Source organism: Crocodylus siamensis, chromosome 3 (assembly GCF_052110815.1).
Source record: "Crocodylus siamensis isolate JL-2025a chromosome 3, ASM5211081v1, whole genome shotgun sequence".
Classification (NCBI taxonomy): Eukaryota; Metazoa; Chordata; order Crocodylia; family Crocodylidae; genus Crocodylus; species Crocodylus siamensis.
In genome coordinates, this window is record NC_143397.1 from 260,448,536 (window position 1) to 260,471,306 (window position 22,771).

Sequence of the window (22,771 nt, forward strand, 5' to 3'; positions counted from 1 at the left end):
CCGGAGCCATGGGGGCAAGTGTGGAGACCCGTGCTGGGGGCCAGGGGATGAGCAGGGCAGGGGCAATGCGGGGGGCTGCCAGGCTGAGCTCCCTTGGGTGTCTGCACTGATTCCCCGTCCGCGTCGGGGCTGCTGGGTGCCCCGAGCCCGCGGCGTTTGTGCTGGGCGCTGGCCGCGGCGTGCGTGGCTCCTGCGAGGCCCCGCGTGGGGCTGAGCTGGGGCCTCTGGATGAGCATCGTGAGCCGGCTCACGTGGTCCGTGCCGCGGCTGGTGCCCGGCAGGGAGCTGGGGGTCCGGCCCCGGGCGCTCTTGGTGCGGGTGGGACGAGTTCAGCTGCATGCGTGCATGTCTGGGGGCGAGGGCTGCGGGCGGGAGCGGGGCAGAGTGAAGGGCGCTGGCAGGGGCCGCGGGGCCCGGCAGGGCATTCCCGGGGGCCTGGAGCGCGCTGGCTTGGTGTGAGGCCCAGTCGCGGCCCCGAGCGCTTGCATTTTGCCCTTGGCGGCTTCCAGGAGCTTCTGTGACCGGCGTTTGGTGCGGGGGAAGCCTGCTGCGGTTGCCAGTGGGAGCCGGGCCGTTGGCTGCTGGGGCTGGGGGTGCCAGGGGCTGGGCTGGAGTCCGTGCTACAAGGCCAATTACCCTAATGAGCAGCGGGGTGGCAGCGGTCGGGGCCTACCTGCGGGAGCCGTGGGGGGGCAGGGGCTGGCCGCGGCAGTGCCCCGGAGCTGCGTCCCCAGGCCCTGGCCACGGCCACGGCCCGTCCTGCCCCGGGGCAGTCGCGGGAGCTGGGTCTGTGGGGCCGGATGCTGGCACGCGGGGCCAGCCTGGCCGCGGGGCCGTGAGAACGGGGCGGCCGGGGCCCCCGCCAGCCGGTCCCGGCTCCCGCGCCGGCTTCCAGGCCCTTCCTTGGCTCCGGCCACGGTGCCCTCCGCAAACAGCCGCTTCTTTGTTCCCGGCTCAGCTCGGAAAGCCCTGGCGTCCCGGCTAATGCGGCCGTAGCGGTCCCGGGCAGCGGGGGGCGGGGGCCGAGCGCTGGCGGGGGGCCAGGGGCGCGCTGGCTCGGGGAGCCCCGGGCGTGCAGCTCTGGGCTGCCGTGCAGGGTCTCTGCCCAAGCCGGGGTGTCTCCGGGGTGGGCACCAAGGGTCTCGCCACGTGCATCCGGTGGGCCTGGGCCACACTGCGGTCTCACGCTGCGGAGGAGAGCCCAGCCGGGGGCTGGCACGGCGGGGCCCTCTCGGCCTGGCGCGCTCGCTGTGCGGCCGGGGGCAGCGGGGTGGGAGCGGCGCCGCGGCTCCGTGCCAGGCCGGGGGCTGCGCCGGGGGGGGCGGGGGGACGCGGCGGCGCTGACTCGGCGCTTCCCGGCCCGGGCGCGAGCGCTGCCGCGGCCCTCCGGGGTGGGGGAGGGGCCGACGGGCTGCCGGACCCCGGGGCAGGGGCAGGGGCAGGGGCTGCGGCTGGGTCCCACAGGGATCGGGGCCGTTCCCAGCCTGAGCTGCTCCGGCCAGGCCTCTGTGGGGGCGCGGGGTCCTGGCCGCCCGTTGGGGCGACCGTGGGGCCCGTGCCTGCGCCCGCCCTGGGTCTAGCCAGGGCCCACTGCTGCTGGGCCGGGGGCGGCGGGCTGGGCGTGCTGCTGCCTCCTGCGCCGGGGGTGGCGCAGCCCCTGGCACGGGCTGGGAGGAGGCGGCGCTGGTTAATGATTGCCTGTCCTGCCCCGCAGTGTCCGGCACGGCTGGGCGCCGCGCCAGCACCCGGAGCTGCCGCGGGAAGCGCACCTGGCGCGGGGTGCGGGGCTGCGCGGGCGACTGGAGCCGGGACACGGGGCCCGGAGCCGGCCGAGCCGCGGCCATGTCCCCCTGGGGTCCAGGTAGGGGCCGGGGCGGGGCCCGGGCACGTGTCTGCAGCACGCGGCTTGTGGCCCCGAGCTGGGGCCTCCTCTCCGGTGCCGCGTCTGGCCCAGGGTGTCTCTGGGGCAGGCAGATGCACCTGTGGGGAGGGCACGGTCCATGGAGGTGGGGGCCGACCTCTAGGTGCCCTCCAGCACCTCCCTCCCCACATGCACTCTGCAGGGCAGAGCTGTGGGACCCACGCCACCGCCTTCCCCTGCGTCCTGGCCCGGTCTGGTCCCCGGCGCATCCCCCTGCCCTGTCCCGCAGCTCCTGCCCCCGGGGCCGCCCCGCGGGGGGTGGGGGGGCAGGCACCATGGCTGTGTCTGGCCTGGTGTGTCGGGGGAGTTGCACCGTGGCCAAAGGGGCGTCTGTGCCAGGCCGGGGGGGGGGCTGTGCCTGCTGCTCCATCTGTCTGTCTGGTTTTGGGCGCTGCGCGGAGGTGGCTTGGCTGGGGGGCTAACCAGGACCCCTGTGTGCACCCCCGCGGCACCCTGGGGCTCGTGTGCACTGCACTGCAGGCCCACGGTGCAGGGGCACGGGACTGGCATGGCCCTTGGTGCCGGGTGGTTGCATGCTGCGCAGGTGACCCGGTGCTCGCTGCACGGACCGGCGCTGGGCCTGGACCGGGGCCATGTGCTCGGATCCCTTCCCGGAGCCCCCTCCGGCCCCCAGCCCCTGCCCTGCGCCCCCACCCCCGCAGCCCCGAGCCCACTTCCGCCGGCTCGCTGAGGCCAGTGCAGCTCGGCCGTCCCTGAGGTCAGACTGGGGTGGGGGCCCGCTGGGGTGTGCCGGGGGGCTCGTGATAGACCTGTCCCAGTGTCTGGAGGCTCCTGATGGACCTGTCGTGGTGGGAGCTGCGCGGGGGGGGCGGGCTGTGACGGGGGCAGCACGGTGCTGCGCTATAACCAGATCCCCATCAGGGGCGTGCTGCCGCCTGCTCCAGAAATGCCCTTGGAGGCCCAGAAATAGCCCCACCAGGAATAGCTGCCCCCAGGAATAGCTGCCCCGAGCAGGCGGCAGGGAGGGGTCCATGTGGGGGGCTGCCTCCAGCCTCCACTGTGGGGGGGCGAGGCATCTCCTTTGGGGCAGGAAGTGCCCCTGAGCCGGGCAGGACAGACCCAGACCACGTCACCGAGCCGTGCCCCCCGCCCACTGCCGCAGCCCCCAGCACCTGCCCCTGGTGCCCTCTGGGCAGGGGGTTGATCCTTGGCACTGCCCCCCTCCCCCTGGCCTGCTGTCCCCCTGGGGAGCTGAGCCTCCTGGGTCCAGCCCCTCCCTACCCAGCGCCTCAGTTTCCCCTGAGTCCCCACTGCCGCGGCCTCGCGGGGGGTGGAGGGGGCAGCGACCCCGGTACCGAGTCCCACTCGGAGCTGCTCCACTCAGGGCAGGCTGAAGCGTTGCTGGCATGCAGTGGGTTAAAGCCCCCCACTGCTGGGGTGCGGCTGGGAGCACATGGCTGGGGCGGTTTGCCCCACGCGCGTTGCGGCCCAGCGCAGGAGCAAGGGCTCCGGCCTGGCACCGAGCCCCGGCGTGGCACGGCGGGGGCGCAGCCCCGGCCAGCGCCGGGCGGGAGCGGTCCGCACCGGCCTGCCCCTCCCTCGCAGGGAAACTCTGATGAAACTCTGGCCGTGCCAGGGCGGGAGCCGCGAATCTGGCTGCTTCCTCCTCCCCCCTCGAGAAACCTGTGCCCGCGGTTAGCCCAGGGGCCTGGTGCTGGGAGCGGCTGCTGAGTCAGGCCGGAGGCGGCCGCGTGCTCCTGCCCCGGCCCCGGCCCCGGCCCCGGCCCCTGCTCCACGTGCCCGCGGCCCCCTCCTCCCCGCGCGGGGCCGGAGCCGCAGCCGGAGCCGGAGGTGGAGCCGTCGCGTTCTCCAGAGCAGCCAGCGCCGGGAGAGGAGAGGAGAGGAGAGGAGAGCAGAGCAGAGGGCCGTGCCGCCATGGTGGCCGGCATGCTGATGCCGCTGGAGCGGCTGCGGGCCATCTACGAGCTGCTCTTCCGCGAGGGCGTGATGGTGGCCAAGAAGGACCGGCGCCCGCACAGCTTCCACCCGCAGCTGCCCGGCGTCTCCCACCTGCAGGTGACGCGGGCCATGGGCTCCCTCAAGGCGCGCGGCCTGGTGCGGGAGACCTTCGCCTGGCGCCACGCCTACTGGTACCTGACCGACGAGGGCGTCGCCCACCTGCGCCGGCACCTGCGCCTGCCGCCCGGGATCGTGCCCCTGTCGCTGCAGCGCGAGCGCCGCGCCGCGCCGGCCCCCCGCGCGCACGCGGTGCCCGGCCCGCCGAAGCGCGAGGGGGGCGGGGGGGCGCGGCAGGCCTACCGCAGGAAGGAGGAGCCGCGCGCGGAGCCCGCGGCCGTGGCCGGAGTGTCCCGGCCGGCGCCGCAGCCCAGCCCAGGCCCAGGTCAGCCACGCGCCGGCGCCGACTGAGGGGGCCGGGGGGCCCGGGGTGCTGCGGGCGGGGGAGGCGGCCGATTCTTAGCGGGCGGCGCCGGGCCCGTCCGCAGGTCTGGCGGGCAGGGGCGCCCCCGGCCCTGGCGGCAGCGGCTGGGGCGGGGGACGTGGGAGCACAGGGGCGCCGGGTCGGGGAGGGCATGGGGGCTGCCTTCAGCTCTTTCCTGTCCAGCCCTCGGGCTGCCTGCCTCTCCCCTTGCCTGGCGCCCCGGGCGCAGGGCTCCGGGCGGGGGCAGCGTGGCTGCCACGTGGTTTCGGTTCTGTCCCGGGCTGGCTGGGCCCTCCCCTCCCCTCCCCCCCCCCGCCCTTGGTGCCGCTGCCAGGGCCCAAGGCCTGGATGCGCCCGGGGGGGGGGGCGTGTGGGTGTGCCCTCGGCTGCTGTGCCGGGCGCCTGGCCCACGTCTGCCACGGCAGCTGGGTGCTGGGTGGAGCAGGGCGTGGCGCAGGGCATGTGGCAGGCGTGGGGGCACGCGTGGGAGGCTCCGCAGCCCCTCGCTGCAGGCCTCGCTTGCACCGCCAGCCAGGCGGGTTTCAGGGCATGGTGGCACGTGCGCCTCCCGCACTCGCTGGGGGCCCCTGCGGGCCTGGAGCCTGGCCGGCGTGTGGCGTGTGGCGTCGCGGGGGCTCGGGCTGGCACGGGCAAGCTCCCAGAGGAGCTGGAGCACGGAGCCCGCGGTCGGGAGCTGCCGTGGCCGGAGGGCCTGGGTCCGGACCCTGGCTGGCAGGGGCAGCGCGGCCGCCACGCAGGGACTGCGGGTCTGGTGTCGGGCTGGCAGCGCTGCTGCTTGCACGGCTGCCTCGGGGCGCTGTCGGGTGCCCCCGGCTGGCGGGGGCAGCTGGTGATGGGGCAGGCGGGAGCTGGGGGCTGCGGGGAGTGGGAGGGGCACGGTGGCCCAGAGGCGCTGGGGCCGGACCGCGGGGGGCTGCTGCTGCAGGGAGCGACCAAGAAGGGGGGCCCGGGCGCTGCCCTGCTCCCCGGCCCACCGTGGCCCCCCCTGGGCCCGGGCAGCTGCCGGGGGGGGGGCGCGGGCCCAGGCTGGCTCTGGATCCGCGCTGGGGCCCCTGCCGCGGGCTCGGCCCGACACTCGATCCAGGGCAGGAGCTGGCAGCTGACTCCGGCTGTGGGAACCGCTCCCGGGGGCCCTGCTCCGAGGATCCTGGCCCCCGCGGCATGCTTCCCGCCGGCGCGGCGCGGCGCGGCCCATCCCGGCCCCCGGCCCCCGCCCCCCGCGTGACTCAGCCGGCGGCACTTGTGCCGGGTCCAAGTTTCCAGCAGGAAGCGCGCGCGGGCTGTGCCAGCGCCGTGAGTCAGCCGTGCCCCCGGGCCTGGGCAGCTGGGGGGGAGGGAGCGAGTGGCCCCCGGCCTGCCCTCCCCCCGCGCCCCGCAGCTGTCGGCAGCCAGACAAAGGGCTGCTTGTGCGCCCCGTGCCAGCGTGTCCCCACCTGCCCCGCACCCCTGGGCGCCCCTGGAGGCGGCTGCGTGCTGCCCTGGGGTTAACCCTTTCCTGACTGCAGCCGTGGGGTGCCTGGCAGTGGACGGGGGGAAGGCTGGGGGCTGCCTGCGGAGAGTGGGGCGGGGGGGCCGCCCTCCTGCGTAGCTGCTGCTGCTGCAGGCCTGGGGGAGCGGGGGCGCTCCACGGCGGGACCGGCCGCGTGGGTGTGTGTGCACAGGGGCCGGGGCCAGGTGCCCGGCGTGAGCCGGCTGTGGGCAAGAGGGGCCGGGCTGCGGAGCTGGTCTCCCGGGAGCCCCAGGGCTGGTTTTCCCAGGCGGGGGCCGGATGCCACCGCGGCCCCTCCCCGAGCCCCAGCCCCAGCCCGCGCGCGAGGAGCCGGGCAGGGGCGCCGCGAGCCCGGGCCATGGAGGGGGAGGACGGGCGGCTCTGCATGGAGGACCTCATCCGGCGCGGTCAAGGTAGGGCGCGGGCCCACCGGCCGCAGCGCCGAGCACCCGGCGGGAGGCTGCGCCCGGCTCGGGCCGGCCGGCCGGCCGGCGCCCCCTCCCCGCTCCCCGGGGGCCGCGTCACGCTGCGAGCCGGGCGATGACAGCCCGTCCCGGGTATTTTTAGCCTCCCCCGCCCGGCCGCGCTGGCACTCGGGCGCCCGCCGTCGGGCTCGGCGCTGCTGCGGCTCCGGCGCCCGGCTCGGCCCGGACATGAAGGTCGTGCCGGGTAGGTGCGGGGCAGGGGGGTCGGTGCCCCGCGGCCGGCGGGGGGGTGGTCCCCGCGACGCCCCGCCCCGGCCCCGGGGAGCCCCGCCCCGCCCCGCCCCGCCCTTGCCCGCGGGCCCCGATCCGGCCCCCGGCGCGGCTCTGCGCGGGGCGGGTCCGCGTGTCCGCCGGCTCCGGTGCGGCGCGGCGCGGCCCGGCCGAGCGCCATGGACGCCAGCGGGAGCCTGTTCCCGTCGCTGGTGCTGGCCGGACACGCCGCCACGCTGGCCCTGGTCTGGTTCTGGCGCCGCCGGCCCCGGCCCGGCCCGGGTGAGTCCGCGGGACCCCCATCACCCCCGGCGGGGCGGGGCCTGGGGCGGCGGGGCGGGGCGGGCCGAGCGGCGCCTCCCCCTCCCCCGCCTCACTCTCCCCTCGGGGCCCCGAGCCTCCGTCCGGGGGGGTCCTGCGGGCCAGTCTGTGCATGCGTCCAGCCGCTTGTGCGGGGGGGCGGGTCGTGCAGTGCCCGGCCGTGCGGGGGGGGGCGTGCATCCCTCCAGCCGCTTGTGCGGGGGGCGGGTCGTGCAGGGGGCGGCTCCGGGGGGGCCGCGGGCAGGTACCGACGCCGCAGCCCGGGCCGCTCCTCGCTCCGCACCTGTCGCCAGCCGGGGGGGGGGCAGGGCTGCCGCGCAGGCGGGGGCTGGTGCAGCCGCGGGGCCTCAGCACAGACCCTGGTCGCGGGGTGGATCCTGCCCCGGCAGGCCCCAGAACCAGACGCATCCCAGTGCTCGGCGGGGGGCTGGGTACGGCTGGTTCTGGGGGGGCCCTGCCCACGCACGCGCAGACGGGCTGCTTGGCTGCGCCCCCCCGGCCAGCCCTGGCGCCTGCCCCCTGCCCAGGACTGTCCTTGGCCCCTGCCCAGCTCCGCGGGCGGGCCGGGGGGGCGGTGCTGGGGCCAGCCCTGCGGGAGCTGAGCACCGGGGGCCTGCTCCTCGCCCGGCCGCTGGGCTGCGGGCGCGGGGGCCCGCGCTGGCGGGGTCGCCCCAGCTCGGGGGGGCAGCGCGCGGCCGGCTCTGCCCCGCGCCGGCATCCGGGGGCGGCGGTGCGGGGCGGCCGCCCGGTGCCGGGGCTCGGGGCGGTTGCGGCGCTGCGCGGGGGCGGGACGCAGCCCTGGCACGGGCACGGGCACGGGCCCACTCGGCGGCGCGGCGGGGAAGTGCCTCCTTCCAGCCCCCCCGCGCCTGTTTCCAGGGCGTGGCGGCGGTTTCCGCCGAATCCGTGCGGGCACTGCGCGCCGCCTCGGGCCCGTTGCCATGGCAGCCGCAGTGTGGCGGCCCGCAGCCGGCGCGCCGGAAGCCAGGCCGCAGACCCCCGCCTGCCCCGGGGCGGCCGTGCGGGGGGGCCGCGGAGGCGGGGGCGGGCGCCGGGCCTGTTCCCGGGCAGAGCAGGCCGCTCAAAGGCACCTTGCCGCTGGCGCGCCCCGCCCAAGGTCGCACCTGCCGGGGCCCGTCACCCGCAGGGGCTTTGTTGTCCCCGCGGCGCTTGGGTGGGTGCCGCGGCCTGCGGGGCGGGGCGGGGCGGCTGCGGCTGCCGCCGGTGCCCTGGGCCCCAGCCGCGTCACGTCCACGCGCGGGACCCTGGTGCTCTCCCGAGTTTGGCTCGCGGGCAGCGTGGTCCTTTCTGGTGCGGTCGGGGTTAACCCCCCCCCCCCGCATCTTGCTTTCATCAGGATGCTGTGTCCTGGGCACAGCGCCCTGGGGCGGGTCACAGACGGGTGCAGCACCCCCGAGCTGGGCGGGCGGGCGGGGGGCGTCCCGGGAGGGGTCTGGCCTCTGTGGGGAGGGCGCTAGTTGCCCTCGATACTGCCCCTCTGCCCGCGCCCCCACCCGTTGCACTGCACTGCACCGCACGGCACTGCACGGGTGCTCTGCGCTGGGCCCCGAGCCAGGGGCTTCCCCGGTCCCGCAGGGCTGGACCCGGGGCGGGGGCTGCAGCAGCGAGTCTGGCCCTGCCCCCGGGTCTCCTGCCCCTGCCTGCCACGGTCGCCCTCCTTCCCACGGTGCTGGCGGAGCCCGGGCCCCAGCCCCAGCCGCTCCTTCTCGGCTCTCGGGACCCTCCTGCCGGGCAGTCCCGGGACTGCTGCCCCCGCCCCAGGCCCCGGCGGCCTCCTCCCACCGCGCCTCCTGCGCGTCCCGCCTGGCTGCTGGGGGGGTGCAGGGACGGGGGCCCGGATGTCGTGGGGCTGCTATGGGGCCGGGGCTGGGGGGGCTGCTGTTTGTTTGGGCTCCGCTCCCGTTGCCAAGGTGCCGCCGTGACTGCGTTGCGGGGGGGCCCCGAGGCCCCGGGCACCCCCTGCGCAGGCCCCAGTCACTGTTTCCATCGCCCGCGGCGGCGGCGGCGGTGCCAGGCCGGGGCCGGACGCTGGCTCCGCTCGCCGGTGACTCACTGGCGTTGTCAAGGAAGAGGCGCAGGCTGCGGTTTGGCGCTCGGGCCCGGCCGGCCGCCAGCCACCGTTCCCGCTCCCTGGGAAGCTGCGGGCCGGAGCGCTCCCAGGCCCGGGGCGGGGACCGTCCCGCGGGGACCGGCGGCCCCGGGGCCTCCCCTGCCGTCGGGGCCGGCGGTGTCGCGGCAGCCGCGCCCCATCCCGAAGGGCCACATCTGCCCGCCTCGCAGCCTAATCGCCGCGGCCCCTGCCCCGGGCCGAGTGCGACAGGCGCTCCCACGGGCCCTTATCTGTGCGGCACAGCTGGGCCAGGCGGCCTGGGCAGGGCTGAGCCGAGCGCCCGGGACGGTGGTCGGGGCGTGCGGCCTGGCTCTGCCCGCGGGCGCCTCGAGGCCCTGCCTCTGCCCCGGCGCAGCCGTGCCCTGTCTGCACCGCGCCCCCACGCGCGGCGGCCTCAGAGACGCTCTTTGTCTGCGGGGCCGGCGACTGGCCCCGGGGGCTCGGCGCCGTGCAGCTTGCCAGCAGCCCCCGCAGGGAGGGGTCGGCGCACACATGGCCAAGTGCCCGTGCGCTCGCGGGTGCCCCGTGGCAGTGTCCGGCTGTGCCGCAACACGCGCGGGCCTGCTCCGGGCTGCACCACGCAGGCAAGGCCCGGGCGGGCGGCGCGCGGCGAGGCCCGGGGTGCAGGGCCAGCGGCGAGGGGCCCGCAGGGCCGTGGCGCCCCGTCCCCGGCGCGGCCGCAAGCTCCACGTCACCGCAGCCCCTTTTAAAAGCGGAAAAGGAACCGCGCAGAGTGGAAAGAGCCTGGACACGAGCCTGGCGGGGCCAGCTCCTCCCTCGCACGACCAGCATGGGCTGCTGCTGCTGCTGCTGCTGCGCCGAGCCCGGCGGTGGGTGCCCGCCCGGGGCTGGCGCGGGACGGTGCCCGGCGCTGGGGGCTGCCCACCGGGGTGCCCGGCGCTGGCTGCCCTGGGGCGGGGCGGGGCAGGCGGCGCTGCGGGCTTCCCGACGGACCGGGCCGGGCCGGGCCGGGCGTGCGGGGCCGGGGCGGGGCGGGGCGCGGCGCGGCGGGGGCGGTGCTCGGCGCCGCTCAGTGCGGCGCGGGCGGTGCTCGGCGCTGCAGGTGCCGCGGGCCGGGCATGGAGGGCACCGTGGCCCCCTCGGCGGCCGAATACTTCGCTTTCAAGCGCCGGACGCTGCGCGGATCCGGATCCGACCCCGAGCCCGGCTCCGCCTGGCTGCGCCGCCCCGAGCCCGAGAGGAAGCGCCACCTGCGCGCCCGGCTCTGCTGCCTCGGTGGGTCCGGGGCGGCGGGGCGGGGCGGCGCGCGGACCCGGGCCCGGCCCAACCGAACCGCGCCGGGGCCGCCCGCTGAGCGGCCCGGGGTCTGGTCCCGGTCCCGGTCCCGGTCCCGGGGCGGCGGGGCGGGGCGCGGCTGCCCTGGGACCGGGAGGCGCGGCGTGCTGCAGGCAGCGAAGGGTTAACGGGGGGGTGGAGACAGGGCTCATCCGGCCCCGCCCCCGTCACCATGGCGACGTCCTGGCAACTGCCGCGGGGGGGGGGGAGGAGCTATTGAGCAAGGGGGGCCGAGTCTCGCCGGGCTGGGAGCAGACAGACGTGCAGCCCCGGCCCCCCCCGCCTGGGCCCTGCAGTGCCCGGGGCAGCCAGCGGGGGCGCCCTGTCCGGGGGGGCGGGGTCGTGCATGCAGCTGGCTCCATCTCCTGCAGGCCCTGCTCAGCCGTGCCCTGGGGGCACCCTCTGCCCCGGGGTGGTGCATGCACACCGCCAGCCTACAGCGCCTGGCGCCATGCAGCCCCTCCCGTGTCCGCGTGACCGGTCCCGGGGCGGGTGACAGGGCTGCCCAGGAGTCGTGGCCATGCGGTGTCCCGCGCACCCCAGCTGCTGGTGGGACCGCAGCGTGCTGGGGCTCGGGCTCCGGGGCGGGGAGCAGGCCCCTTCTCCGTGCACCCGCCTTTGCGGTCGAGCCGGGTGCTCCCCGACTGCTCCCGCTGCCCAGGGCTTCAAAGCAGGAGGCGCCAGGCCGGCGCCTGCGCTTGGGCCGCCCACGCGGGCCTCCAGGCCAGGGTAACCCAGGTCTCGCCCACGGGGCTTGCAGGCCCGCCCGCGTGCAGACTTGCCACGCGCCGACTTCGTCTCCGCGTGTGCGGCTGCGTCCGGCGCCGGGATGGTGTCCCCCGGGCGGGGGTGCGGGGCTGTCGCGTGGAGGGGTGCCGACTCTGGGGTGTCTGGCCCTGCGGGCAGCTGTGTCCCGGGGCACCTGGCCGTAGTAGGGCAGTGGCTGTACAGGGCCGGAGAGGCAACTGCGCTGGTGTCCGAGGGTGGCGGGAACAGACGGGGCTTGCGACCGAGCTGCAGGGGTGCCCGGCCGTGGCCGTGGCCGTGGCCGGCGGGGTGACTGGACCGGCGGGTGTTGGTGCTGTGTCCGCGGGCGCTGCTACAGCCGGCCGGGGTGGGGGTGCTGTGGCCAGGCTGCAGGCGCGTCTGGCTGTACCGGGAGCACGGGCTGCCGCAGATGGGGTGTGGCGGGGTGCCTGGCCTGGCAGGACGCCGGCTGTAGCAGACAGGTGCTGTGATGGGGCGGCGGGGGTACCTGGCGGTAGTGGGTGGGGGGAGCTGGGCCACAGGGGTGCTGCTGGCTGCCCCACTCCCCTGCCTGGGGGTCCCGGCCGGGCCCTGCTGCGGGGGGGGGGGGAGGACATGGGGGCTGCTTGCTGCTGCCCTGGCGCTTCCAAGGGTCCAGGAGCAAAGCCCAGCCCGGCTGCGCGATCCCGGGTCCCGCCAGGGAGCTCCCCCCTCGTACCTCTCCGGCTGCAGCACCCCTGCCCATGCTGCCCTTGCATCGGCACCGCCCGCGCTCTCCTCTCCGCCTGCCCTCGGCCCTGGTGCCACGGGCGGGGGCGTTCAGCAGCCTCCTCTGCTCCTCCCAGCATCGTTAAGGTGCGACTGCGATGGGCAGGGCCCCGCTCTGCGCCAGGTGCTGCGCATGTGCAGCAGGGCAGAGATCCGTGCAAGCCGAGCTGCGCTGCGCAGGCGGGTGGAGGAGCAGGGGGACCGCAGCCACGGGCTTTGGGGGCCACACCAGGCCTGGTTTGGGGTGCAGCTGCACGGGGGCACCCAGAGGAAACGTGGCCCGGGGGCAGGGGCGCGTGGTGCGTGGGGCCGGCGCTGCGGGGATCGCGCTTCCCGGCTGTAGCTGGGCTCAGAGTCGCTGGGCGAGGCCTCCGCCTGGGCCAGGGTACAACAGCCCCTGCCCCCTGCCCCAGCCCGCAGCACCCCCTGCTGGCAGTGACTCAGAGGGAGGATGTGAGTGAGCGCTCAGCTATGCGCCCGCCCGCCCGGCCCTGCAGCTGCAGCCGGCGCCCCAGATGTGCGCGGCCGCGGCGGGTGGAAAATAGCTGTGGTTTCGAAACCTCGGCCATTGCGCACATTCCGGCGGCCCCGCCCCTGCTCGTGCCCCACGAGCCGTGCCCGCCACCCCGGGCCGTGCCCCTACGGGCGGGCGCTGGCCGTGGGAGATGTGCTGGGGGGCCAGCAGCCGGGAGCCCCTCCCTGCTGGCCGCCAGGCTCAGCCCGGAAAGCAAACAGGGCGGGAGGGGCTGGGGCCGTTCGGACCTTGACCTTGACCGCGGCGCGCGGCACCCCAGGGCCCCGCTGTCTGCACGGCCCAGGGGAGCAGGGCAGGGCTGCTGCACCCCGGGCTGAGCGGAGGGCGCCGTGTCGGGGGCGCGGGGTGCCCCAGTCTGGGCCCCGGCTGGAGGCGCTCGGCTCCGCCGGAGCCCGCAGCTGAGACCGTCCGGCTCGTTGCGCTGATGGGGTTGGGGGAGCAGGCTGCTCTGTGCCGGCTGGGCCTTGGGCACCGTGAGTCACGTCGGAGCCATGTGCCGTGGCCCCGCGCCGGCCAAGGTCCAGGCTGCACCCAGGCGCCTGCCGGCGTGGAGGTAGGGGGCTGGGGGGCCGGGGCTGCACGCACATGGGCTGGGGGATCCCCCGCCCGGCCGGCGTGCCGCGGGGCCCATGCAAGACGCGGGGCGGGAAGGGGTTTGCAGGGCTGTGTAGTGCCCCCAGGTCCCGGTCCAGGGTTGGGGTCCCAGCACGGCCAGGCGCAGGCTGGGGGTCGTGGGGCCCGGCTCTGGCAGGGCTGCGCCCAGGCTGGCACCGCCCAGGACAGGCACGGCAGGAATGCGTGGCCTGGGGGCCGGCCCCGTCTCCGCCCTGCCCCGGCGGGCTGGGTGCCAGGCGGGGGTGCCCCAGCGCCCCCGCAAAGAGCTGCCCTGCCCGCGCGGGGGAGGAGAGAGTTAAGTCCAGAGCCCGGTGCCTGCGGCTCCCTGCCTTGCTGCCGGCTGAGGTTTCCTGTCGCCCGAGCCGGGGCGGGAGCCTGTCTCCTCCCCGCCCCCGGGCCGCACCTCGCCGCACCTCTGGGAGGGGGCAGGGCCGGGGCCTGGCACGGCGGGCAGAGGCTCTCCGGCGGCGCGGGCGCAGCACCATGTCGCGGCACCGGCTGCCCGGCTCCGAGGCGCCCGGGCTGCAGGCGGGGCAGAGGACCGGCTCCGAGGACAACCTCTACCTGGCCGTGCTCCGGGCCTCCGAGGGCAAGAAAGGTACCGCGGCGCGGCCATGCCGTGCCGCTGCCAGCCACGGGGCACGTGACTGGCGTGGGAGATGCTGGGGGATGGTGTGGGGGGCCGCGCCGTGGCGGGGGGCTTTGGGCGCCGCGCTGCTCCGAGGCAGGCGCCGCTCTGCGCGGGGGCTTGGGGGCCGCGTCCGACTCCGGCCCCGCTGTCTGAGCTGGGGGTCCCCTGCTCCTGGGGGTGCGGTGGGGGGCTGCCTCGCCCCGCGCTCCTGGGGGCTCCTGCTGGGTCCCAGCCCCGTCCCCCACCCTGGCCAGGGAGCGCTGCGGTCCAGGGGACCTGTCGGGGGTCCCCACACACTAGGGTTCGCGGGTTTTGGGCATCGCTGCTGACCGGCCTGGGGCGCTCGGGCCAGGAGCGCGCCGCTCTGCAGGGACCCCCAGCCCCTGCCCGCTCGTGTGCCTGGGCCGGTGGGCGCGGGTGCAGGAGCCTTCCTGCCTGCTGGAGCCATTTCCTGCGCGGGGGCCGTGACTTGGCTGGAATGAGGGGGGTGGCGGGAAGCACCTTGCAGGCTCGATTTGCAACTCTGTTCACTGCCCCATGGGCACGCCCAGCCAGGGCGCGGCCCTGCAGCGTGCATGCATGTGCGCGCACGCGTGTGCCCTCCCCCGGGTGTGCACAGCGTGTGCATCCTGCCTGCTGCTTCCCCTTGCGGCTGTCCCCCCGGCCCGCCCGGGCTCAGGGCCGGGGCCTGGGCTGGCGGGTGCCCTGGCAGAGAGGGGTCCCCGGTGGCTCCGGGCAAGCTGTCACCGGGCCCTGTGTCTGCGGGGCAATGTGTGTTCTTGGGGGTCCCATGGCCGGGGGCTGGGGCCGTGCCTGCGTGTGCCTGGGGTGCCGTGGGCTGGAGCAGGGCGTGTGGCACCTGGATGGCCGCAGGGGCTGGGGCAGCTTTCGTTCAGGCCGAGATGGGAAGCCGCCCTCGGGGGCGAGCAGGGGGCAAGCGGGGCAGGGCTGCCAGTGGCTCTGGCCACCATGGGCCAGCTCCCACGTGGTGGAGCCCTAGTGTAGACAGCGTTCCCGCGCACCCTCCTGCTTCTCTCTCGTGCACTTGTGTCGTTTCCTGGGAGGCTCCGACTTCTCCAGGCCCAGGACCCCGGTGTCCGGGCGCGGGTCCGGTGCAGCGGGCTCAGGGCCCTGGGGCTGCAGCTGAGCCCCGTGCGATGGGCCGGGTGGCTGTTGCTGGTGGCCCTGGCCTGGCCTGGGGCAGGCTCAGCCCTTCTCTGGGGTGTGGCACGTCCTCCCTCCCTGCCGCAGCCCCTGTAATTGCAAGGCCGCGTCTGAGTCAGCCCTGGCTGCTGGGCGGGCCGGGCGGAGCCGCACCTGGGGAAGGCCTGGCGGCTCCGTGCCCAGGGGGAGGTGTGTTGGGAGACCCCTGCCCCCCGGTCCGGGCTGCGGGGGGGTCTGGACGCAGGCTCTGCTTGGCACAGCTGGGGGGGCATGGGGCCTGGCACCGGGTGGCTGAGTCACTTAACCATTTCCTTCCCGTTGCGCTGATGAGTCACTGCGGGCTTCCCCAGCCCCCCCTGCTCTGGGCTGACCCCCCCTTGTTTTCCTGTCTTGCAGATGAGCGCGACCGGGTGCAGAAGAAAACTTTCACCAAATGGGTCAACAAGCACCTCATCAAGGTAGGGGAGCGCAGCCCCCGCCCTCCGCTCCCCTCTGCTCCATCGTCTCCCCCACACCCCCCAGGAGTCCTTTGCTCCGCGGGGAGAGCGGGTGACCGGCTGCAACTCGCCTCTGCCACTACCTCTGGTTTCTCTCCTCTCTTGTGCTGTCCTGGGCTTGTCCTCTGCTCCCTGGCGGAGCAGCGGGGCTGGTGTGAGGGGCTGACCCTAACCCTGACAGCCAGAGCCACATCGCGCCACAGGCGTGGGGTGGGCAGCACGTCCCTAGCACCCGGGAGCGAGCACATGGCGTCTGAGTGCAAGGAGCCAGTCCCCCCCCGGGACGCAGCGGGCGGCACCTGGGGCTTGTGGCGGAGGGGCTGGGGGGGAGCTGGGAATTGGCCAGGGGCCGAGTGCAGCCCCCAAGCCAGGCCTGGCTCCCTGCACTGTGCGAGGGGGGCGCGGGGGTCTCAGCCCTTCCCAGCCAGGCGCCAGGAAGCACCTCCCACCCGCCGGTGCCAGCTGGCCGCCTTCCCCTGCCCACGGCGCGCAGCACAGAGGCTGCATGCATCCGCGGCTGTGCCCTGGCCCCAGGCGCCCGGGAACCTTTTGCGTGGCTTTGATGGGCAGGGGTGAGGCTGGGCTCGTGGCCCTCCTGCCCCAGCACACACTGCCGCCCTTCTCCTCCGCTCTCCGGCCTGCCCCAGGACATCCGCGGTGCCCCCCTCTGCCTGCCCACTCCCACCCAGCTCCGGGGACTGGCCACCTCCGGGGGGGAGGGGCGGCTGGCACCCCCCAGCCGGAGCCGGGCTGACCTCGTTAGCCTGCCCGCCCCCCTCCCCGGCAGCGCCTGGCCTTCCTGCAGCGGGGAGTTCCCCAGGGTGCTGCTTGAACAAGCTGGGAGTTTTCTTCCTGGGGGGCAGATACCTTTCCTCTGCCCCCACCCTGCTCAGCTCCCCGGCCTGTCTGCTCCCCCTTCCCCTGCTTGGCACAGTTTGGGCCACGTGCCTGCCTCGGCTCAACCATGCAGGGACGTGCTGCTGCGTGCCGGCGCCCGCCCCATGGCGGGGCCTGCCCCCCACTTGGCACGCGCCAGCTGGGCTCCCCGCCCCCACACGCGACTCCATGTGCACGCAGACGTGTTGGCGCGGCTTTGTGCGCACAGCCCAGTGCCCTGCGCGCTGAATGGAAACGCCAAACAGCCACACCGACCTCTCCCCCGGGACCCAGGACCTGGCCCCGATCCTGCCCAGGCTGGGCTGCTGACGGTGCTGGGGGTCCAGACACCTCTCTGGGGGCCATAGGCCATGGCCATGGAGTAGGGTGGGCCTCTTTGTTCCGTTCATACACCAGTCCCCTGCACGGAGGACCCCCAGGGCACGGGGTTGGGGTCCCTGTGCCTCAGCTTGTCCCCTTGCACCTGCCCCATCCAGCCCTGGGGCCTGCACTGGCCTCTGCCCCCTGGGCCAGGCAAGCTGACGTGGGCTGTCAGCGGTGCCCACGCTCTGCACCGCATCCACGTGTCAGGCTGGGAGCCCCTCCGGGCTTTGCCACGCGGCCTGCACAGACCTCTGCTGCCATGTGCCAGGACCCCAAGTGCGCCGGGACCCTCCTGCTCTCCTAACTGCTCTGTCTCTGTCTGTCTCTCCATCTCTCTCTCCTGTGCGCTCCGCACCGTGCGCAGCACTGGCGAGCAGAGGTACGTGGCTGCTTGCGGGCACACGGCCGGGCCGTGCGGCGCCCACCACTTCCCTGCATGGCTCGCTCTGTCCCGTGCCCCCGCGCCCGGCCCTGCCGTCTGCGGGGCCAGGGTCCAGTGTCCGAGCAGCTTTGGGCTGGAGCCCGCGGACAGCTCCAAGTTGTTTGCCCTGCTGGGATGTCACCCTGTGGGCCGTGGTGCTTTGTGTCACATGTGTGCATGTGCCTGTGTGCAGGTGTGAGTCTGCGCACATGGGTGTGAATATGTGTGCACATGTTCATGCATGTTTGTGTGATCATTTATGTGTGCATGCATGTTCATGAGTCTGAGTGTGCATGCATGTATGAACATAAGCATGTGTGCATGCAGATGAGTGTGTGAGAGCAAGTGTGTGGGCATGTGCATATTTCTGAACGTGTGCAAGGATGCGTATGTGCATGTGTGTTGGTGCATGAGCATAAAGATACGTGTGCATGAGTATGCGTGTGTGTACATGTGTGTTTGTGAATGTGTGTGAGCACGTGGGCGCGGAGGGCGCTGGCTGCCCGGTGTCGGCAGCCTCGCTGTGGGGCTGCATTGAGCTGGCGTGCGGGGCAGGCGGGTGCTGGGCCCCGGCTCGTGGGTTGCGTGTGGCGCTGGCACTAACGTCCGGCTCTTGCAGGCTCAGCGCCATGTCAACGACCTGTACGAGGACCTGCGGGATGGCCACAACCTCATCTCGCTGCTGGAGGTGCTCTCCGGGGACACGCTGGTACGTGGCGCCGTGCCCTTCTGCCTCCCCCCGTGGCTGCCCCCTGCCCCATGCCAGCCGCAGCCGGCTGGTGTAGCTCCGCATGTGGGGCTGTTGCCGTGTCCTGGTGGGCAGGCCGGAGCGGGGCCTGTTTTGGAGGGCAGGGATGCACATCAGCTCAGCCCCCCTAATCTGCCCCCTCACCCCACTAATCCCCCCACTGGTCCTGGGACCCTCCTGCTTCCCCGCTTGCCCTCTGACCTCTGCTCCTTTCTGCTTGGCGTGTGACCCAAAACATTTCGGCACCGGGGTCTCTATGGGCTCCGGCCCCCGTGGGCGATGCCCGCCTGCCCACGGGCCCCCCGCGTCCCGGGGGCGTCTAATGCACTAATGTGACAGCGCTGCTTGGACGACCTCTCTGCTTCTCTGTACTGTCTCCGGTGCCATCTCTGGGCCCTGACCTTTGCCCTCTGGCCTTTGCCTCTTCCTTTGCACTGCTCGGGCAGCCGAGGGAGCGCGACGTGATCAGGAACTTGCGGCTGGTGAGTGCCCGGTTCTGCCCTTCGCTCCCCGCATGGCTCCGCTCTGCTCCGCCACGCCCGCTGACCCCCCGCGCTCGCCCCGGGCACGCGGGCTCCATCCGTCCTCTCCGGGGCCTCCGGCGCGGGCTGGGGGTGCGGCGCTGGCGAGGGAGGGGTCCTCCAGCGTCGCCTGGGGTGTGCTTGGGGTGGGTGCTGTGCTGGGGGTGGCGCCTGCGCTCCGCCCCAAGTGGCTGCGGCGCTGCGGGGAGCTGTCCGTGCCAGCCGCCACGTTCGTGTGGGTGCAGGATGGGGCGCTGCTGCCCTGGCTCCACGCAGCCTCTGCAGGGGCAGGATCCCCGCACCCTGCCCCAGGTGCTGCCGTCGCTCGGCCCCGGCGCGTTCGCTGCCCGGGCCCTGCTGCTGCCATCGGCTCTGGCTGCAGCTGCAGCCCCCGGACTCCCTGCCCCACCAGCGCCGGGCCGGAGCCCCGGGGCCACGTGTTGCGATGGCAGGTGCCTCGGCAGAGGGGACGCGCCAGGGTCCCGCTCCCCGGGGTCTGTGCCCAGGTTCCCGGCAGGAAGGTGGAGCCGCGGCCGTGCCGTTCCCTGGCACCGTTGGCTCTGGCGCGCTTCCTGCCAGCCCCGCGGGAGCCGCGCTCGGCGGAGGAGAGGAAATCCGGGCCCGGCCCGGCCTCTCCCTTCCTGCCGGCTCTGCTCCCTCCCTCCTGCCCGCATCCATCCCTGGCCGTACCCAGGCCGCCTTCTGGGGTGGGTTTGTCCCCTCCCGGGCCCGCTGGGCACCAAGGAGGGGCAGGCGCCCGCCCGGTGTGGCACCTCCCTGCCCTCCACCCCGCTCCTCGGCGCTGTGCCCGCATGGCGCCCTGTTAACCTCGCCTGTGCCGTGAGCCCTAACCCCTGCAGAGCCGCCACGTGTGTGCAGCCCCAGGTCCGCGGTGCTGTGCCGGGGCCCCATCCTGTCCTCTCGGCTGGCCTGGCCGTGCCCGGCGCTGGCGGGGACAGGGCGTGGGGCGGGGGCTCGGGAGATGCTGCCACCCGTCGCTGCGCCTGTGCCGGCGAGCTGCGGCCAGGCAGGGCTCGGTGCCCGGCTGCCCTGCCCGGCACGGGGGGAGGCCCCGGTGCTGCAGGGGGGCACTCACGGCGGGCGCCCTGTCTCTGCAGCCCCGGGAGAAGGGCCGGATGCGCTTCCACAAGCTGCAGAACGTGCAGATCGCCCTGGACTACCTGAAGCACCGGCAGGTGAGCAGCGCTGCGGGGCCTGGGCGCGGGGGTGGCCGGGCCCTGCGGGCTCCCGCTGACCGCGGTGTTGGCACCGGCAGGTGAAGCTGGTGAACATCCGCAACGATGACATTGCCGATGGCAACCCCAAGCTCACGCTGGGCCTCATCTGGACCATCATCCTCCACTTCCAGGTGAGCCCCCGCCACACGTGGCGCCCACTGCCGGGGTCGGGTACCCGGGCCCCATCCTGGCCCGCTCCCTGCAGCGCCCCTGCCCTTTGCTCTCCCCTCTCCTCCGGGAGCGGGGGCTGCTCCTGCCCCCCGGGCCTTGTCGCCCCACCGCCGAACCCAGCTGGCACACGGCCCCCGCCCTGCAGCCTTTGCAGGCAGCGCCCGGCCTGGCACCGCCCTGGCACCGCAGATGGGGAAGTGGGGGGGAAGCTGCACCCCAGGGGAAGGATTTTGGCGTGCGAGGCCTGTGCACGGGTGAGTCACCCACTCCAGTGCCAGGGCCTGCGGCCACACGCTCGGCTCCTGCTGGGGCGGGCGGGGCTGCCTGGCAGCCTGCGTCACCGCCAGCCAGGGACGGTGCCCGCACCCGCGCAGCCGCCATTTCTCTCGGCCCTGGGTGCCCATGCGTGTGCCCTGCCCTGGCCATGCTGTCGGGGACTCCCCCACTCCCCGTGACGGGGCTCCGGTGCCTGGTGGTGCTGGGGGACCCGGTCCTGCATCTCGTGGCTCAGCCGGGAGCAGGGGTGGATCTGGGTGTTCGCGGCGCTGCCACTCGTAGCAGAGATGCATCCGCAGCCCCGGAGGCACCAGGCGGGGAGCTGGGCATGGCCTGGCGTGGCAGCAGCACTGCCCCTGCACCTCCTGGACAGAGCTGGGGCTGAGGCCTGCCTCCCCACGGCAGCCTCTGTCCCTGGGGGAGGGAGCATGCAGCGCTGCCATCGCCTGCGGTTTCGGTGCTACTTCCTTTTGTGGTGCTTGTGGGCAGGCGGGGGTGGGGGTGTCTACTGCGGGTGCAGATGTGGGTGAAGAGGGAAGGACACTGCGCTGCGAACCGCAAGCATGCTCATGTGCACATGCAAGGGCACCCATGCACACGCTGATTTGCAAATACCCACCTGTATGCATGCACATGTGCACAGACACACACGTGGTTATTGGCTTGTATGCACTCGTGCATACAGAAGTGTGCACTTGCTCATAAGTCCATCTCCATACGCACACATGTGCACAGACACACGCAGTCATATGCCCATATGTGCTTATATGTGCATACATAAGTGTTCACACACACATGCTCACATGCCAACACTCACAGACATACACTCGCACACGTGCATCCACACACACGCTCCTAGGCCCCCCCATCCTTGGGTAGTGGTACATCCAGTGAGGAGTGGGGGGCAGGCGCTGCCCCCGGTGGGAAGGGAGTCAGGTCCGTGGGGGGCTGGGGGGCCTGGAGGCGGGTGCCGGCTCCTGTCTCAGCCGCCCCTCCGGCCCCCAGATCTCGGACATCCAGGTGAGCGGGCAGTCGGAGGACATGACGGCCAAGGAGAAGCTGCTGCTGTGGTCGCAGCGCATGGTGGAGGACTACCAGGGTTTGCGCTGCGACAACTTCACTACCAGCTGGCGCGATGGCCGCCTCTTCAACGCCATCATCCATCGCCACAAGTATGTGCTGGGGCCGGGGCCCCCTGCAAGCGACTGTGCCTGCATTTGCTGGGGTCTCTGCATGCGGCACAGGGCCATGCGTTCTCCATGCCGGCCTGCAGCCAGGGGCATGTGTCCTGCACGGGGGACCCCGGTGCTTGCGGTCCTGGCCCTTTGCACGTGGCAGCCCCTCCACGTGTCTCCCTGGTGCTGGCGGCTGGTGCATGCCGGGAGCTCGACCCCACCCAGCCTAGCACGGCGGGCTCCCGACAAGCCCCGTCCCGTCGCCCTGCGATGGGGGCTGGGCGTCCTGCAGCCCGTGCCCGAGCCCCGCGTGCTGACTCGGCACCTGCAGCCCCGGCGGGGTGGGCGCCGTGCCCAGGCTGGGGGCCTGCCTGGGCGTGCTATGGGGGGAGGTACCTACCGGGCTCTCCTGCGCCGCGCAGCCCGTATGTGCCGGTGCCGCCCCGTCTCGTCCCCCTGCCCTGCCCCGAACGGGAGGGGCCGGGGCATGGGCACGGCTGGGCTGGGCTCAGGCGCCGCACTCTGCTGAGCGCGCGCCGGCGAGCGGGAGCCGCGGGCCGCACGGATCCCGGGATGGAGCCGAGCCGGCGCCCGCGGGCTAAGAGGCTGCGGAGGCAGCAGCGAGCAGCGGGGGCCGGGGGCCGCGTGGTGATGATGTGCGAGGAGGTGCCCGAGGCGCCCGACGGCCCTGGCCTCAGTGGCTCGCTCTACTCCGTGCACTCGGCCCTGCGCCTGCAGGAAGTGTAGGCATTCGGGGGGCTGCTGCGGTGCCCGTGCAGCCCGGTGCTGCCGGGCTGGCGCTGGGACGTGGGGCTGTGCCACCGAGAGGTGGGGAGGGTTCAAGAGCTGCCTTCGTGGCTCCCGTGGCCGGCCGGCGTCTCGACACCGGCTGGCTGCAGAGGGGTGAAGGGTTGAGGCTGCCTCAGCCAGGATCGGGGCCCGGGACCCTGCATGTGCCGTTCGCGGGGCTCCCTGCACCCGTGGGCCGGGTGCTGGTGCGGGAGCGTGGGGAGCTGATCCTGGCCGGGCGGGCTGAGGAGGGCAGGGCCGAGCCCGGGGCAGTAGTGGAGCCGGGAGGTGTCTGTGGGGCGCCGTGCCAGCTCATGCTTGCTGTGCCTCGGGCATGGAGGGGGCCAGCACATGCCTCCTGCCCCTGGCTCACGTGTGCTCCCCCACAGGCCCATGCTCATCGACATGAACAAGGTGTATCGCCAGACCAACCTGGAGAACCTGGACCAGGCCTTCGGCGTGGCCGAGCGGGACCTGGGCGTCACCCGCCTGCTGGACCCTGAAGGTACGGGGTGGGTTACGGGGTGGACACGACCGCCGCGGCACCCCTGCACGGCCCTGGGGGCCCCCGGGCTGCCCCTGCCTTTGCCCCGCTGCAGCTCTGCGTCTCGGGGTCTTGCCTGGAGAGTCTTGTTCCCGGGGCCGTGTCAGCCCCGGTGGCATGGTTGGGGACAGGAAGGGATTTCCCCCCAGCCCCGGTCAAGTCGGCATGGCCTCGGGGGTTTTGCCCTCTCTAGGAGGGGGCACGGCCTCTGGCGAGCGGGTCGCAGCTCCCTCGTGTCCTTGCAGACGTGGACGTGCCGCAGCCGGACGAGAAGTCCATCATCACCTACGTCTCGTCGCTGTACGACGCCATGCCGCGCGTGCCCGACGTGCAGGACGGTGTCAAGGCCAACGTGAGTGCGGGGCCGGGGCCGGGAGTGGGGGGGGAAGGCGGGCG

General features: G+C 74.5%; 1 protein-coding gene across 22 annotated transcripts in view; it reads left to right on the forward strand.

The window, feature by feature from the left end:
- Nucleotides 1-22,771, forward strand: part of PLEC (plectin) — a 59,868-nt gene that overhangs the window by 13,084 nt on the left and 24,013 nt on the right. For 5 of the 22 annotated variants that reach the window (XM_090040914.1, XM_090040920.1, XM_090040921.1 and 2 more), the window contains 9 exons: nucleotides 15,132-15,193; nucleotides 16,857-16,871; nucleotides 17,533-17,622; nucleotides 18,108-18,143; nucleotides 19,301-19,378; nucleotides 19,459-19,551; nucleotides 20,873-21,039; nucleotides 22,221-22,336; nucleotides 22,621-22,727. In XM_090040914.1, coding sequence (XP_089897040.1) covers nucleotides 15,132-15,193; nucleotides 16,857-16,871; nucleotides 17,533-17,622; nucleotides 18,108-18,143; nucleotides 19,301-19,378; nucleotides 19,459-19,551; nucleotides 20,873-21,039; nucleotides 22,221-22,336; nucleotides 22,621-22,727 — 764 coding nt within the window. Of the gene's footprint in view, nucleotides 1-3,777; nucleotides 4,284-6,175; nucleotides 6,246-6,453; nucleotides 6,502-6,617; nucleotides 6,810-9,754; nucleotides 9,810-13,336; nucleotides 13,539-15,131; nucleotides 15,194-16,856; nucleotides 16,872-17,532; nucleotides 17,623-18,107; nucleotides 18,144-19,300; nucleotides 19,379-19,458; nucleotides 19,552-20,872; nucleotides 21,040-22,220; nucleotides 22,337-22,620; nucleotides 22,728-22,771 lie in introns of those variants that run through there. The other 17 variants (XM_090040915.1, XM_090040930.1, XM_090040936.1 and 14 more) reach the window with 17 other exon arrangements.